At 37.1% G+C, this 17,769-nt stretch overlaps 1 protein-coding gene across 1 annotated transcript in view; it reads left to right on the top strand.

Annotated features, from left to right (window-relative positions):
- The window catches only part of LOC109392361 (B-cell scaffold protein with ankyrin repeats-like), a 64,581-nt gene that overhangs the window by 32,116 nt on the left and 14,696 nt on the right, over nt 1-17,769 (top strand). Inside the window, exon 5 of the mRNA XM_019660758.1 lies at nt 1,710-1,775. Within this exon, the coding sequence (XP_019516303.1) occupies nt 1,710-1,775 (66 nt within the window). The remainder of the gene's footprint in view (nt 1-1,709; nt 1,776-17,769) is intronic.

Raw genomic sequence — 17,769 nt, 5'->3', positions numbered from 1 at the left:
TTGGTATTATGATCATTGTGCTCTTCCCGGCTGAGGTATTCGCTAGCTGGCCATTGGACGGCCGCTCACGGCCGCTCACAGCAGCCCAGCTCCAGGTCGAGCTGTTGTTCACAATCTGACGCAGGGTGCAGCGTCACAGGCCCATGTGGGAACTGAACCAGCGGCCCTGCTGCTCAGAGCTTGAGCTCCCAAGCCAACTCTTAACCAACTGAGCCACTTGGCCAGCCCTACTTGGTTCTTTTTTAAAGTTTCATTATCTTTGGTAAAGTATTCATTTTGTTCATTCATTTTATTTCTGAGTTCATTAAACTGCCTGTCTGAGTTTTTTTGCATCTATTGAGTTTTTTTCAGAACTTCAACCTTGAATTCTCTGTCATTTAAGTCACATATTTCTATGTCTTTAAGTTTATTTTATGGATTTTTTTTATGAGCTGCCTTGTTACCTTCTTTATTCATAGTAATTGATGGATTATTTCTCTTCCTGGGTATCTAAGGGAATGAATTCTGGCGCAGGTTGATATGAAGAGGTCTTTCTTTTGTTTTCCACTAGGTACCTCAGGAGCATTTTATTTTCTTTTGCTCAGTTCCAGTTTCTTGCGGTGGAAGGTTTACTGTGGAGGTGGGCATCTCCTGTCTGAGCAGGTCATCTCAGTCTCTGGGCACCACCCCCATGAGAGGATGTGGTGGGTGATGGGGTTCTGGCCCTTGAAATCCTAGTGCAGCCTCTGCAGCCAGATGCAGAGCTATGTACTTCAGTAGTCCTGGGTGCCTCTGCTAAGTTCAGAAAAGTGGGGGTGGGGAGAGCTGGGAGAGGCTGCTGGTGTGTTTGTGTCTTTGCTATCCTCTGAGTAATGGTGACTGTCAGACCACAGCTGCCTCACCCCTATATCTCCTCCCTTGTCTCTGGAATTAGCTGCAGTGTGTGTCTGCCACTCACCAACTGCCTCTCCAGTTATCAGGGTTGCAAATATTCTGTTCTTTAATCTGACACTGCCACCGTTTGTTCTGGGACCTGCTGCTAGCCCTGGGAGGGTGTTGAGGAGAAGAGCTCTGCAAGGATGAGGGGAGGCAGCCAGGCTCCATGGCTTTGTTTTTTGTCTGGCAGTGAGGGATGTTAGACCACAGTTGTAGCACTTCTATATTTGGTCTTTGCCCTGAGGCCTCTGCCCCAATCGCTGGGTTCAGCCATATTATATACTGATCACTCAGGCAGGATAGCTCCAGGCCACAGAGAGTGCACCTGCAGTAGTCTCAATCCTTCCCTCTCCCGCGACTGCAGTGAGCGCTGGGCTGCGTCCCACCACCCTCATCTCTGCACTTCTCCCTTCTCTCCTCCCCTGTTCACCCCAATTTGCCCACCTTTAGATGTTTTGATGTGCAGATCTCTCAGGCATATTTGTGTGTGGTGTAGGGAATCCTCTGTTGAATTATAGTTATTAACTAGTTGTAACTTCAAGGGGAGAGATCAAAGGGAACCCATCTTGGTGCCATGTTTCTGATGTCACTAGAAAATGCTTTTTGAAATGACTGATAAGCTGCACAAAAGAGAAAATTGTAAATTTAATAATCCTCCTACTCAAAAATAATACAGTTCAGGAATTGTTACTAAGGAAAATGATGTGTTGCATTCTTGTTTTTTGGAAACTTCCACAGTTTGTTTGTTTTTTATGTTTATGTTCAGTAAATAACGTACTATATTTTTTTTACAGTGTTTCAACAAAAGGCAACCGGAAGACAATCTGATGGTGACAAATTCCATGGTACTAAGAAACAAGGTACTGACACGAACTTCAGTTTATTGAATAATCTCTAAGTAAGAGTTAAAGAAGTCATATAAATACTTAATAAAGTCTCCTGGGACAGAAGTAAATATGGATTAATTTTACACTTAACTTAGTGCCTTACCCAAATATAATTTTGCCATAATAAGATTAATGCAAGAGAAATATTTTAATTTAAAAAGGCAAGAAATGGCCTCATGAGAATATTTGTGGAGGTGATGATATTGTCAGGGCTCTAGGAAGGTCAAGTAAGACAAATTCTCTAACATACATCAGAGACCATGCTTTCATAGAGAGAAGCCTCTGGAAGTTACATGGTTCAAAGAGGAGATGACTGCTTGCCCCAGAACTGAGACCAGCATGTGTTTTCTGTGCTGTATATTGAATTCCCACTATTCTCCAGCCTTCAGCACTTGGTCCACCCTCCCATCCCCCACCTCCGAGTCAAGCCGTTGTTCTCAGTCTCGTTGTGGAGGACACCGCTTGCTGACCCATGTTGGTATTATGAGCATTGCTCTCTACCCAGCTGAGGCAGTTGGTTGCCAGCCATCAGCTGGCCGCTCACGGCAGCTCTCGCGGGCTGTCAGCTGCTCACACTTGCTACAGCCATGGCTCACAGTAGCTAATGGCAGCTCACACCAGCCACCGGTCACTCGTGGCAGCCCAGCTCTAGGTTGAGCCGTTGTTCACAATCTTAGGTGTAGAGGGCGCAGCTTACTGGCCCATGTGGGAATCAAACTGGCAGCCCTGCTGTTCAGAGCTCTCACTCTTACCAACTGAGCTATCTGGCTGCCTCTGATCCGCCATTTCTTGAGCAATTGTTTGTCATGCAGAGAAGAGCTGAAAACTGTAGCTACATTTCAAACAGCAAGACTGTTTTCCTCTTGCTCTACAAGGAGGCAGTTGCCCTCAATTCTCCCTGCCACAGGTGGTTCCTACTGAAAAGAGAGACTCTAGCAGGTTATTTATCATGATTTTTTTTCCTGATAACAAGGCTTTGGTTAAATTTCAAAACTGAAAAATGTAAAAGGTGGCAGAGGTGGAGGTAACATTGACTGGCTCTGCTGATCAATGAGCACGTACAGATACTTTTAACCTCAACTCACCTTTGAAATAACTTCAGTCCAAAACAATATTACCTTGAAATTGTCATTAGTAAATTACTGAGAAAGACATTAAAATGAAACCAGAAAATTATTTCACAGCAGCCACTAAACACTCCCATAGTCAGTCTCCTTTGGTGGCATTGTGAAGTTCGCTAGGTACTGACTGAACTAACTTCTTTTTTTTTTTTTAATTTTATTGGGGAATTGGGGGGATGGGAACAGTGCTGGGGAATTGGGGGAAGGGGAACAGACAAGTTGCTGTCATTTTGTTCTTCAGTCTAGTTGTTGAGGACGTTGCTTCACTGGCCCAAGTTGGCACCATCATTGTGCTCTTCTCTGGCGAGGCAGAGGCTTCTGGACGGCCGCTCACCGCGGCTGCTGGCCGCTCACGCTGGCTGCTGGCTGCTGGCTACACACGGCAGCCCATGGCAACCCACTGCCACAGGGGCTGCAGCCTCTGCCGTCGCCGGCGACTCACGGCTGCCCAGCTCCAGATTGAGCTGTTGTTCAGCATCTTAGCTGTGGAGGGCAGTGTCACTGGCCCTCATATGTGGGATCCGAACCGGGGCCCTCTGGCATCCCAAGCCAGTTCTTAACCATCGCGCCACTCGGCCAGCCCCTGAACCAACTTCTAATGCCTACTGAGCTAGTAAATACAGAACCTCAATGGACCTGGTCCCAGGACACCATGGATCAGCCTCCAAATGAGGCTGTGTCCCTAAACTGAGTGATCTTCACACATGACTTCAAGTGGCATTTCCCACAGCAGCGCGGTTGTACTTGGATCATTTTTCTAATGAAGTACATGGTGTTTGAATGCAGCATATGATACAGCTGAACTGCCAGCCTCCCATGAACCACTTGGATATTCTGCTTATAGATTTAAGTGCAAAAAATTCTACTGGACAATTTTCCATTTGTACCTATTTCATATTTGGGGAAAAGATGTATCTTTAAAATCTACTATTATGCTCCCACTTTGCCTCTAGCTCTCCTAAGAAATAAATGCAGAACGCCAAATAAGATTATTGTTTAATTAGGGTCAAACAGTCACAGAAGAATTAAACAAAGTAGAGAAGACTATTTCTTCCTCTCCATCCTCCTCCACATACCCCACAGAGCTTTAGAAAGAGTAAGGAGAGAGTATGCTTTGAGCTCTTTGAGAGGATATTTCCCTAAAACATTTTAATAAATTATTCAATTATCATACTTTTAATTAAATTCTGTTAGAATTAAGAAGCAAATGTGAAGAAGGCCACAGGAGATAAAGGAAGGTGACAAGGAGCAAGTGTAATGAGGGGATCTTGGAATGCTTGATCTTATCAATTATCCTTCTGGTTCTCCCACAGAGAGCCATATAAGGAAAGGTTGTGAGTATCCATGAACCCTGGATGAGACCGATGATTTTTCTACCATATGTATAGAAAAATAGTCCTTCTTGTACCCAGAAAAAAAAGAGGAGAGAATGATGAAAGGAAACTGGGACATAATTATAAAATATTTTATTGGGAAAATATCTGTCCATATCTTGTGACCTAATTTTCTTCAAGGTCAAAAATTACTAGATTTTTAAGGCATAAGATACTGAAAATTTTAATCAAATTTCATATGAGTTTTTTTTCTCTCTGGATATTTATATCCTACTTCTTCTTTTTTTTAAAGATTTTATTGGGGAATTGGGGAAGGGAAACAGTGTTGGGGAATTGGGAAAGGTGAACAGCCAAGTTGTTGTCCTTCAATCTTAGTTGTGGGGGACACAGCTAGCTCAGCTCCAAGTCCAGTCGCCATCAGCCTCCCGTCAGCAGCTCACGGCCACTGAGCTCAAGGTGCTGTGTTCAATCTTGGTTGCGGGTGGGCATAACCCACCATCCCATGCAAGAGTCCAGCCGGCAACCTTGTTGTTAGGAGCATGTACTCTCACAAGCTGAGCTATCCTGCCACCTGTTGGCAGCTCAGCAGCAGCTCAGCTCTGGCGCAGCTCACTGGCCCATGTGGGAATCGAACCGGTGATCCTGTTGCTCAGAGCTTGTGCTCATAATCAGCTGAGCTACTCGGCCGGCCTTACGTCCAACTTCTCAATAATGTTTTTGATTAGTCACCTCAGAGCAGTTTCCCTAGACTTCTTTAACTCTGGACATCAGTAATTTAGCAGAACATAAAAGGACATTGTTCTAGTTGCAAGGACTAGAGGAACATAAGACTCATGACATGTTGAAAAAACAAAAACAAAAACAAACAAACAAACAAAACCCTCCCTGATTACTCTGCAATCTGGATAAAGAAGATAACTGAGACTAATTGGTAAATTTTTTTAAATTAAAGAATTAAGTGCCTAAAAAGACTTTCCATGTCCAACCAGTTTTGTCTAAACCTTTTAAAATATTTATGACCATCCAGTCCATAGGACATACTAAGCAATCAAAATTGTTTATTCCCGTGTTGATGAACACTCTTCAAATATCCTGGGATTTCATGGTATAATAGGAAAAGCAATACATGCTTCACCAATGATAATCTCTTTATTTGGTAGAAAACAAACAAGCCCCTTTTATGAAATGTTTATCAGTCAAGATTTCCTAAAGGGACCAGACAGATTCTCTAAAGAAGGTTGAAGAAACTATTTAATTCTTCTACTATATACTGGAAGGAAAAGAGACTATGAGAGCCAACTATTTTCCCACTGAAAGTATAAGCGTTTCAGATGCCCTATGTTCACGACTGCCAAGGGATTGCCAGGAAGTTACACTATTGCTAAATCAAGGAATTTTCCTGAGGAACAGAAAAAAAATTACTTGGCACCATTTCCATGGAAACTCAACAGATTTCTTCAACTCAATTTTTACATCTTGAAAACTATAAGGAAAATGCTGAAAACTTTGGATCACAGATAAAAGTTGCCATCAAAACACAGTTTTAAAATCAGTTTTCCCAAGTTGGTTTTGAAATTAGAAAATGCAAGAGTGCTGTCACAGAATATGCTGCTACCACACCTCCACCCTCTTCCCTAAGTTGAGCCTCATAGGCCAGTCAAGGGTGTGTTCTTCAATTGTGCAAGTCAGAGACCTGAATTTTGTCAGTGAGTTTGGAGTTGATCAGTTTTGAAGTCTGAGTCATGTTAACCAAGCTCATAGAGAACTGATTTATAACCCACAATTCTAGTCTATTAAATCAATACATCCCAGTGACTAGATTCCTTCCTAGTGATTAGAATGCTTGCATTCACTAGGCCCCTGCCAAATAATAAAGTTTCTATAAAACATAATTAGTGATTAGAAGACTACTAGGTGAACATGATCAAGTTGAAGGGTGCTGGAGAAATGGAAGGGTTGCTCCTTCAAGGACATGGAAATACCTGTTTAATCTTCCCTGCCTCAAAAAGTCATACAAGAGTCTAGGGTCAAAATTGCTCACGTCTCCAAGACATGTTCCATTTTTTTTTCTCTGTTATATCTTTTTCTTGGATGTTACCCAGGGTCTCTTCTATCCTCACCAGGATAATCCCCATTTTTAAATGTAGTCTTACCTCAGACATGATACATGGTAACTAATGAGGTTTAGCATTCTTAACACCTTAACTGCCCCCCTGTGATCATGAATCACATCCACAGATCTCCTCATCTACATAGTTCAATACTGAATTGCATCAAGGGTGTGTCGTTGCTGCCACTTTTAGAAGGCAAACCATTTCTTTGATGGGTGGAGTTAAATGAGGGGCAGCAGGAGCACATCCACCCTTACCAGATGCCTATCCCAGTAACTTCCAACCCTAGATGAGCATAAGAATTATTTGTAGAGCTTTGAAAATGTGGTTGCCTAAGTCCTACTTTAGACATGGACTAGAAAGTGGAACATATGAGAATAGGAATGAGCAATAATCTGAAAACCAACATACAAAAAAAAAATCTAAACAAACAAACAAAAAACTGTTTCAGAAGCATACGGTTGTCAAATTTGGCCTCTACATATATTTCCAAAATAACCTGTGCAATATAATTTTATGTTTTTCCATGTGTAAACCATGTTTAAATCCATGTTTCATGTAAAAATTAAAATCTCCAATCACTTCCAGTTACATGATTATATCATTTGATACAAATGACTTTTGCTATTATCTTTTGTTAACATGCTTTCCATGTTTTCTTATATTTGAGACACATTTCTCTAAACTCATAATTCTATCAAAAGTGGAAAAGTAAAAGGTATATAAAGAGAATCGTGTTATCAATCAAAACATGAAAAAGAACATATTTATTTGTGATAATGAAGACTATTCGGATGTGTTTAATAAGCAGGCACCAAACCTTCTCTGCTCAGTAATTCTATTTACCTGGACTCTGTAGGCTTATGAGTTTACAATCCCTGGTGTAGTCTCTGCCCACTAATTCTTCACTACCAACTGCATAATTGTTATTGGTTATTCTTCTTGGGGGACTGTGCCTACTCCTGGGGACAATATAGTCAGGAAACATATCTTGTATAGGTTCCCAAAGTGCCCAGTGTTGCAGCAGTTTGATAAATGTTGAATAATAAAATTTTCCATAAGTAGGAGGCCTGGGAATATGTGAATGGTATTACCTGTTTATGGGGAAAAGAAAATGCTGGTTCTGAGATATTTTCATCAGGCTGTTTTTGCCAGTTCTAGATATATTAACAAGAAAGGATGGAACATTATCAAAATGTGATCCTTCATAAAAGAATAATGGCTTCAATTATGTTTTTCAGTATAACTTATATTTCCTTTTGCCATATTGTTCACAAAAGCTTTTTTATTAAAGTCTTACCTGGAAAAAAGTTTTTAATAGCTAAGTTCTTGTCTAAAATGGTGATGTGTCAACAGCCCACAGTGAGCCTCTTAGAAATAGTTGTAAAGGCAAAGCATCAAAAAGATGGAATTCTTAAAAACAGTAAAAACAAAGACTGAAAAAAGTTAATGCTAGAACCTAGAACTAATCCAATTAATTCTAAGGTTGAAAAGGGGGATTGACACAAATAAAATCAGTAATCCACCCACTGACCGTCAGGTGTCACTCACACAAATGCTATTTGTTAAAAGTTCTCCCCTCCCCAGCTCTGGTATTTCTGCACACATGCAGAGGGTCCTCCCAGGAGAAAGTGGGGAGGGGGGATCTCATGTTACACTTTGCATCCTGAAACCCTCAAGTAAAAATCTGTGATGGAGGGATGGGATCGTTAAGGAGAATTCTGTTAGTAATTTATACAGGGAGTTAGTACTTGCAGACCTGTCAATGCATAATGCCAAAGAATCACGTCCCACTTAACAGGTAACAAAGCTGCACTAGACAAAAACCTGCTGAATCCTGGGATCTGGAGCTGTGAACCACACCAGTCAAAGTCCCCTGCAATCCTAGAGCAGAGAACAAAATTTGATCTAAACACAGGAATAGATGGGAAGGATAAATAAACACTAAATCTTTTGGTGAACATGATGCTATAGATATGTTCTCTTTCAAGAAAGATTGAAGAAGAGAACAAATAATATGACAGCTTAAAAATTTACTCCGGGGAAAGGAAGGAGAATTTCATCATGAAGACTCGGGATAATTATACTTCTGTAAATACTGATTTCATTAGTAAGTTTGTCATTTGTCATATATGAGACCTGACAATTAAGTTCGCAAATTCATCCTAGAAAAAGTGCTACAAACTTCATTGCTGAATATCACTAGAGTCACCTTCGAAGTACTCCTCTTGGGAAGCTATGCACCAATGCCAGCACCTTGTTTCACCCTTCAAAGCAATTTTGAAACTCTTTTTCTGGAATGGCCGTCAGAGCTGTCCTATTACCCTTGATGTCCTGAATGTCATCCAAATATCTTCCTTTCAATATTTTATCTTGAGGTAAAGAAAGAAGTCACTGGGGGCCAGATCAGGTGAGTTGGGAAAGTGTTCCAATGCAGTTATTTGTTTCCTGGATAAAAACTTTCTCACAGACAGTGCCGTGTGAGCTGGTACATTGTCGTGATGCAAGAGCCATGAATTAGCCAAGAGTTCAGGCCATCTAACTTTTTCACATAGCCTTTTCAGCACTTCCAAATAATAAATTTGGCTGTTTGTCCAGTACAAATTCATAATGAATAATCCCTCTGATATCAATAAATGTTAGCAACATCGTTGTAACAAGTTCATGAACTGAATTGTCCAACCTCAAATCTTCTTCAAAGATACCAACATATCAGCATGGAGATAATGGGAAATACACACACACATACACACACACACACACACACACACACACACACACACAAAATAAGGACATTTCAACTAACAATTTATAATTCTTGAAATCTGAAACATTTTTACAAACATTGTAACTTTTTAGAAAATGTTCTAAGGTAATAAGAATAAAAAGGTATGGATTCTTCTGAATTTTTATTTATTAAGTTTAAGCTAAACTATTCAACTTTCAGGTTCAGTCCTAGATACCTGGTAACAATATGGAGGAGCCAAAAAAGAAAATTTCAGAAAATTCTAAACTCATAAACAAACCGAAAATAGAGAGAAGAAACAGCAGCAGAAAGTGAAGGGTCAAGGGTAGGCTGAAATGAAAGCCTAACAGGTGAGATGACAAAATGAGACGAAACACATGACATGAAGAAAAGAGACCAAGTGACACAAGAAAGTATGGTAAAAATAAAACCAACTTGGAACCTAAAATTTCAATAACAAATTAAAATCCACAATACTCACAACAGAAAGCCTGACAGTGGGTGAAATCAATTATTGAAATAGAGAAATTATTGGAGAAGGGTTTGTTCCCAATACATAAAAGACAAAACAATCAGAAGTTGTGGAGAACAGAGATTCAACTCATGTATAATAAATACATTTAAAACAGGATAGAGTAATACAATCAATAACCTAGCTAAACAATGTGTTGGAGAAGAGGGGAAAAGGAAATGGAATATGCAGACTGTGTGGGCTCACAGCGATCGAGGAAAAAGAAAGAAATATACCCAGATTTAAATGCACCCCAGCAAATCTTTTTAATTATAGAGATGTAGAAATAATCCTCAAGTATTGAGGAAATATTTTCATTTAGGTTTTCTATTTAAAAAATCAAAATCAGTTTTAAAAATTAGATAATCTGCATAACAAAAATTAGGATTAAAGGACTGCATTTTTTATTAGGGAAAGATTGCAACTTAAAAATTTTATATTTAGTCAGGTATTTTGTTCATGTAACAAAAAAACAAAGTTTTTGGATATACAGGGTTTTTAAAAGGGTAGTATTTCTATGTCATCATGAAAGTATTACCCAAAATATATTCTAAGCAAATGAAAGATTAAGCAAATAAATAGTTAAAAAACAATTATAATATTAAGAAATTTGTAGTCAATAATGAGTTCTCTATTTTATTTTATTTTATTTTATTTTATTTTATTTTATTTTATTTTAGCTGAGCCATCCTGCCACCTGTTGGCAGCTCAGCGGCAGCTCAGCTCCGGCCGGGAATTGAATTGGCGACCCTGTTGCTCAGAGCTTGCACTCTTGAACAAGCTCTTAACCAGCTGAGCCACTCAATAATGAGTTCTCTAAACCATGGAATTCAATTTAAGTAATTATTGTAAATGTATTTATAAACCATGTGAATATAAAATTGATGATAAAAAATATACAATGCAACAAACCATAATTTTACTGTAATAATATGGACCCATGCTTGAATAATATAAAAATGTCTAGGAACTAGAGGAAAATAAAAATAAAATAAAATCATAACCTTTCATTTTTGACTTAACTAATTAAAAAATGTACAGTAAAAAAAACCTCCAAAATTTAGAAAAGTAATCATTATTTAAAAATAAACAGAATATGTATCTTCCAAATCATTTAATATTAATTATATGTAATATATTTATAGTGAATTGTATATAATATATGTGCTATATATTATATATAAATAGTCTTTAAAACAAAAGGTAGAAACTAAAAGTAAATGTAAAAAATAATTATAGAAAAACAGGTTATGTATAAAAACAGCAGTTATGACAATATATGTGTCAGCTAAGCATCCTCACAGAGCAGTAACAATCATTGAAAATACATGGCACTGTGTCAAGCATTTATATATGATAACACATTAAGTCCTCAGATATATCTTATGAGATAGACATTGTTTTCCTTTTTAAGAAGTTTTGGTTATCTTTAACCAAGGTCACAGAGCTGGTAAATGGTAGTGGTGAAATTTGAATTCAATTCTGTTTTACTTGGAAGGCCTTGTTTATAATTACCTATTATACTGTCTTTCCAAGTAATCATAATAATAAGAACTATCTCTATGACTTACTGGGCTTTGACACAAGCCTAGAATGCCTCAAATTGGCATATTACACACATTAGTTCCTTTAACCCTTGCAATAACCCTGTAAGAAAAGTATTATTTATCTTCATTCTATAAACAAACAAACAAAAAAAGAAAGCCCTGATGTTTACAAAGGTGGGATAAAGCAGAACTGAAATTTGTACCCATGCAGGTCCAAGTGTTATGTTGTATATTCTCTTTTATAAAAGATACAGACTCAAATTTGGATTAAAGGCAAATAAAACTCTATTCTGCTTTAAAAAATATATATCACCAAAAATGCTAAAGAAAAGTTGAACATTAATGGTGAGTAATGCTTGTTTAAAGAAACAGAAATGCAGTTTTTTCAATCTTAATTTTAGAAAAAATAGAATTCAAGGCAAAAGTAATTATTAGACAAAGAAAATCATTTTATTTATTTAAATTCTGAAATCCAAATAAAAGCATATCATTCATTTACTTGTATGTGGCAAATATTAAAGCATTAAAATATTTAAATGTGATAGAATCAAACAATCTGGCAAAACCACAGTAGTAGTGAGAGTTATAAATACTTTGAATCTTTAATAAGTAGTAAAAATGCAAAAAATAAAATAAAATAAAAGGAAGTATATAAAAAATTGGGATAAGTTAGATTAATAGGCTATATGCTTTTCAAGATTCATAATTGATAATGATAATATGATAGTTGATAAAATAAATTCAATAAAATATGACCTATCTGACCCACTTTCTGATCTCAATATAATATTTAAAGTATTAAAAAATAGACACTTAAATAAAAATAACTGAGAAAATTCTGAAAATCTCTGAAGACAAAGAGAAAATTAAAACACCGTTGACTGTTTAGAAAATAGCCCTATAAACCGTCTCTGTAAAGACAGGCAACATTATAGCCTTAAAGCTTTAGTTATTAAAGAAGAGAAGGAAAAGAAAGGAATTAGACACCCTAGTAAAAAAATTGTGGAATGAAGCCAATGAAATAAACCTAATAATAGTTGAAATCTAATGGTAGAATTTAAAGGATTAACAGATGTGAAAACACAAGAAATGTTAACTAACTCTAAAACTTTAGATTTAAGAGTAAATTAGCAAGTCCTCTGTAAAATCTAATCAAGAGAAAACATCAATTTGAAAAACCAGCAGTGAGAAGATGGCAGTACACAGAATCAGAAGAATTGTTTTATTTTCTTATATATGATTTTTTAAGAGAGATACTAATTAACAAAATTATGTTAAGTGAAAACAGTGTGTCAATGTTGGTTCATCAATTGTGGCAAATGTACTGCTCTGCTGGGAATGCTGACAACCAGGGAGGCTGTGGGGGAGGGGCAGGAGGTATATGGGAAATCTCTGCACTTTCTATTCAATTTTACTGTGAACCTAAAACTGCTTTAAATAATAAAGCATTAAAAAAGAAATAAACTCAATTGATATTAAAAAAACTATGTCAGATGATAAAAGGAATTTTTGAAAATATTACTAGACTAATAACTAATGGATGTTTGCATAGTTTTAACTCAAAAGCTAACCAGGGACAAGTTTTGCCATTTATATTTTATGAACCATCCCATATAATAGAAATTTTAATGTAATGTGCTAGTTATTTTATTAAGAAAAAATACATGATAACCTCGGTTAATGATGAAAAAGATATAAATTGTTATTGTTCAGCTATTCATAATTTTAATAAATCTTACAAAATAAGAAAGGGTAATTTCTCAACATGGTCAGGAATATCATACTAGTTCAAGGGTAGAGCTAGTCTCCTTAAGGCTAGGAACAAGATAAGGATACTTATTATCAACATTACTTACCTTTATTCCAGAAAGTTCTAGCAACTGGAATAACTATAAATCTAAATAAAAAGTGTGACTGTTGAGAAGAAAAGTATATTTTTTATTATTTTTAAGTGATATACATACATACATAGAAAGAATGAGAGAATCAACTATAAGACTCTTAAAATTATTTAAAACTGTTAAATATAATTCAGAAATATATATATTTTTTATGTACCACCAATATTAGTTTGGAGACATCATGTAAGAAAACATCGTATTCACTATTGAAATACCAAAAGTTCCTATTAAAAAGAGAGAGGCACACCATATTCCTGCATAGATAGTCAAATTCTTCCTAAACTTATTTATAGATTTAAGAAAATCCTAATCATTTTTAGAGGATTGAAAGGACTTTTTTTCGCTTGGGGAAAGGAGACAATGGTTTGGAAGAATGCTTCTAATTCACAAAGAATATAAATAAATAAGAAGAGCTGAAATCAGTCAATCATTTAGGAACATAAAAACATTAAGGCCGTACCACTTGTCCTATGTGTTATTAAAGTCTGTTACTTACGCAGTGCTTAAATCTATAGTACTTAGCATTACATTGGTATGAAAATCATTAGCAGTGAAAGAAAGGTTTAAATTTTTAAATTATTAAAGATTGTGTGCTTTTTTTTTGCTTTAATAACGCAAAATATTATCAAAAGTGCAGTAAGATAAGCACTCCTTCATCATACCAGTGAGACTGTATATACGCAACAATGCATTTTTAGGAAGGGGGACTGGCACCAAGTATCAAGCTTTAAAAGTGTTTATACTAAAAAATTATATTTTTAGGGGTAGATCCTAAGAAAATTAATAGCAATACAGCCAATGATTTATGTAGAAGAGCTTTAAGCATCAATAATATATAATACTAGAAAGAATAAAAAATAAGCAACAGTAGGAGAATGATTAAATACTTTATTAAATATACAAACTTTGGGATATAATATAGACCCTAAAACATAAATATGCTTTATTTCAAAGAATATTTAATAGAATGGAAACATTCTTAGGTTCAATGAATAAGAGAAAAGAGCAGGAAATATATCAGTGTAAGCCCAATTCAGAAAAAAAGGGGAAAAATGTACGCTTAACAAGGAGAAACACCAAAATGCTAACAGTCTTTGTTTCTGAAGAGTGTAATAGTGAGTGATAGTCATTTTGGTTTTTAGTACTTTTCTAAATTTTCTAAGTGGTAGGGAAAAGATCATGTTTTAAATCCCCAACAACTAAAGCAAAACAGCAAAGAATATACTGTTAATGAAAAAATTCTTGGGCCGGCCGAGTGGCGCGTTGGTTAAGAGCTGGCTTGGGACACCAGAGGGCCCCATTTCAGATCCCACATATGAGGGCCAGTGACACTGCCCTCCACAGCTAAGATGCTGAACAACAGCTCAACCTGGAGCTGGGCTGCCATGAGTTGCTGGCGACGGTGTAGGCTGCAGCCCCTGTGGCAGTGGGTTGCCATGGACTACCGTGTGTAGCCAGCAGCCAGCGTGAGCAGCCGTCCAGAAGCCAGCAACTGATGTGCCTCGCCTGGGAAGAGCGCAATGATGGTGCCAAATTGGGCCAGTGAAGCAACGTCCTCCACAACTAGACTGAAGATCAAAAAGACAGCAACTTGTCTGTGCCCCTTTCCCCATTTCCCCAGCGCTGTTCCCATCCCCCAATTTCCCAATAAAAATCTTTAAAAAAGAAAAAAGAAAAATTTCTTCTGGTGCTTGTCAAAACAGTGAGGCCGCCTTTCTTCTTTCTTCGGGGGAACTCCAGTGTAAGTATAGGGACCACTGCGATGTGGTTTTGTAGTCAGACATTGGTCTCATATCCGAACATAACAAGGAAAAGTGGGAATTTAGAGCCAAGAAGGAGTGTATGTGAGGGGCATGGAGTAGATAGAAAATTACCAAGAGAGAAAATATCAGGAGTAAGAGAGAGTCTAGCTAAAGGACCTAACAGGATTCTTGCTGAAGGTAGGCTAAGGTGATCTGACATTACCTGGGTGATGATGAAGGATAAGAAAGCAAATCAGACATTGAGGGTGATCAGATATCAAGGGTGGGAGATTCTGGCTAAACCAACTTAGCAGAATTCTTGTGAAAATTGGGCATCAGGAAGACAAACATGGAAGCACAAAAGGTGAGACCTATATGGGAAGAGGACTCAGTGGAGCCACACTGAAGTTTAGTCAAGGAGAGACTTTGCCATATGCAGCCCGAAGCTGAGGAAATGTGGAGCCTTTGCTTGGAACTTACAAATAGATCAACACTCCAGATATCTCTTTATCTGCCCATGTGGACCTAAGTTTATTTACCTGCCAATCCCCTTGCTATAAAACAAACAAGCAAACAAAAAAGAAAATAACATCAGATCTAAATCTTGGTCACTGCTTCTTTAAGTCCTATTACTGACAAGCTCTTTCCAATTACTCGTAAAATAATTTGGTAAGATGGCACACTAAGGTAAAGCGTGGTATAGTATATCTGCATGGCTTGGAATAGCATGTATTTCATGGGGAAACCTATTAGCAAAGTGGGAGAAATATTTTTATTGTGAAAACAGTATCGTATTATTATAGAAGGTTGGAAACTAGAAAAAAGTAATCACTTCTGATACCATCACAATAGAACAGCTTGTGTTATCTTTAAAAATTTTCTTCCATGCTTTATTATACATACACTTATATTGTTAAAATTGTGCTGAATATACAATTTTGTTTCCTGCTTTTATATTTGTCATTATATAATCAGCACTTTCTATTTGCCACATGGTCTTTTCAGCTGTTGTTATTATTTTAATGAGTACCTAAGTAAATATTTCATATTTTAAGTAAATTTATTAAGTAAATATTTCATATTTTAAATTTTTTGATGTTGAGCAATCAAGATGTTTCCTTTCAAATTTTCTGTAAAAAATAGTTCTAGCCAGTCACTCAGTCAATAGAAAGAAGTTGAATGAAAAGCCCAATTTGCTTACTTACCTCATCTATAAATTCATACACTCAACCCACAACGGGTGACTTGATTTTATATGATCAACATCTGATCAAATGGAAAATCTTGTAGAGAGAAATAATCCAAAAGGAACTAAAATTTCAGAGGCTATAGTTTATTTTGGAGCTTTTACAAAAAGAGACCAACTCTGCAATGTGCACAGTTGACAGCCTGATAAATGCTTGTCAATGAAAATTATGTTAAACTCACACTGACTGTTCTGAAAATAAACTAATAATAAATATAAAATTGGGGAGGAAGAAAAAAGTTATTCGTATCCCATAAAATAATAATCTAAGTGCAATAAAGCAATTTTGCACACCCTACCCAAAATTACAGGTTACACATTTTGGGTTAACTAGTCTGTCCATAGTAGGAAAGGCTGTAAGTGCCTAAATCATTTTTCTTTGCAACTTATCATGCCTAATAATAATTTATCAAGCAATTTGCTTTCATCTTTTTAGCATGGAAAAAAAGTGGAAGCAGATGTATGGAAGATTAGTCTAGTTGTAAACAACTCGCTTTCAGGATTTGATACATAGACCTGCTGCTGCTCCTAACTTTTGTCCTTTTGTTCTCTCTGCACAACCACACAAAACTGAATCCCTCCTCCCCCCAAAAGTCATCTTACTTATATTTTAGTAACTAGAATTTGCAATATGAATGGGTGATTGAAATGAATATCATTAAGAAGATTCATTATTTTTTGAATTCAGATAAACCTGCACATACAGCAAAACTGAAGTGGGTATGGTTTTCTGGGAAGACTTTCCTTGTGATAACTTCCACAAAAGCAGAAAATTCAGCTGCACGGGTTACTGGAGGTAAAAATGGATTCACACTTAGGCAAAGAGATGGCGGAAGTGAGGCGCACGTTAAATGGCAGAGCTGTTAAATGATGCTCCTTAAACCTGCACACTCTGGTAGGAACAGCAGGTAGAATTGTACTGCAACCTGCATCTCATGAATTGAATTGGAGTGTGGAGGCCTATAAAAGCCAAATGGTACAAGAAGCAAGACCTCAATTATGTGTGCTTTTGGCTGCTGAACCAGTGAGCCCTCTGGCTGACTTGTGCTTCTCCAATTTCCCTTGGATTTCATGCTCCATCATCCCTGAAGGGAAAGATTTAGAGCATAGAATCTGTTGACATCTTGTTAGTTCTGAAAGAATAGGACTTCTGAAGAGAGAGAAAAAACAAAAAAAAAGCCAAGAAAGCCCTGTGGGAATCCAAAGAGTTGGCCGTGGAGCAGTTTTATGTGCATGTGAAGCTTTTCAGAAAGGAATCCTGTCTGTGTCTCTGTTCCAAGATTCCCTGCTAGAATCCTTCTCAAAACTGAGAGCAACAAGAGAGGTCATTTTAAGACAGTCCTGAAACTCAAGTCCCCTTCACATACTTTTAAAACTGCTATCAAGTACTTGAAACTTCTCTTTTCCAGAATAACCAAGCCTAACACTATTAACGGATCCTTATTACTATAAAATTTGAATACCCTTCCCATTTCTCCAGTCTTTATCAGTCTGCTCTGCATACAATCTAGCTGATCTACTTCTTTCTTGAAGAAGGGACCCCAGGAAGAAGCAATTTCGCCAGCTCTTTAGTACACAGTTGAGCAGGACTACCCGTTCTCTCCTCTGGACTCTGTGCATCTTTAGATTTGACACTGCATAAAACACGTGCTGCTGCTGAGTTACCCAACCCCTCCTGAGGGTGTAGAGTATATTGGACTTAATAGAA

The sequence above is a fragment of the Hipposideros armiger genome, unplaced genomic scaffold (genome assembly GCF_001890085.2).
Source record: "Hipposideros armiger isolate ML-2016 unplaced genomic scaffold, ASM189008v1 scaffold_328, whole genome shotgun sequence".
Lineage (NCBI taxonomy): Eukaryota > Metazoa > Chordata > Mammalia > Chiroptera > Hipposideridae > Hipposideros > Hipposideros armiger.
Note: the sequence above shows the minus strand (reverse complement) of the source record. Positions and strands in the feature narration are given on the sequence as shown.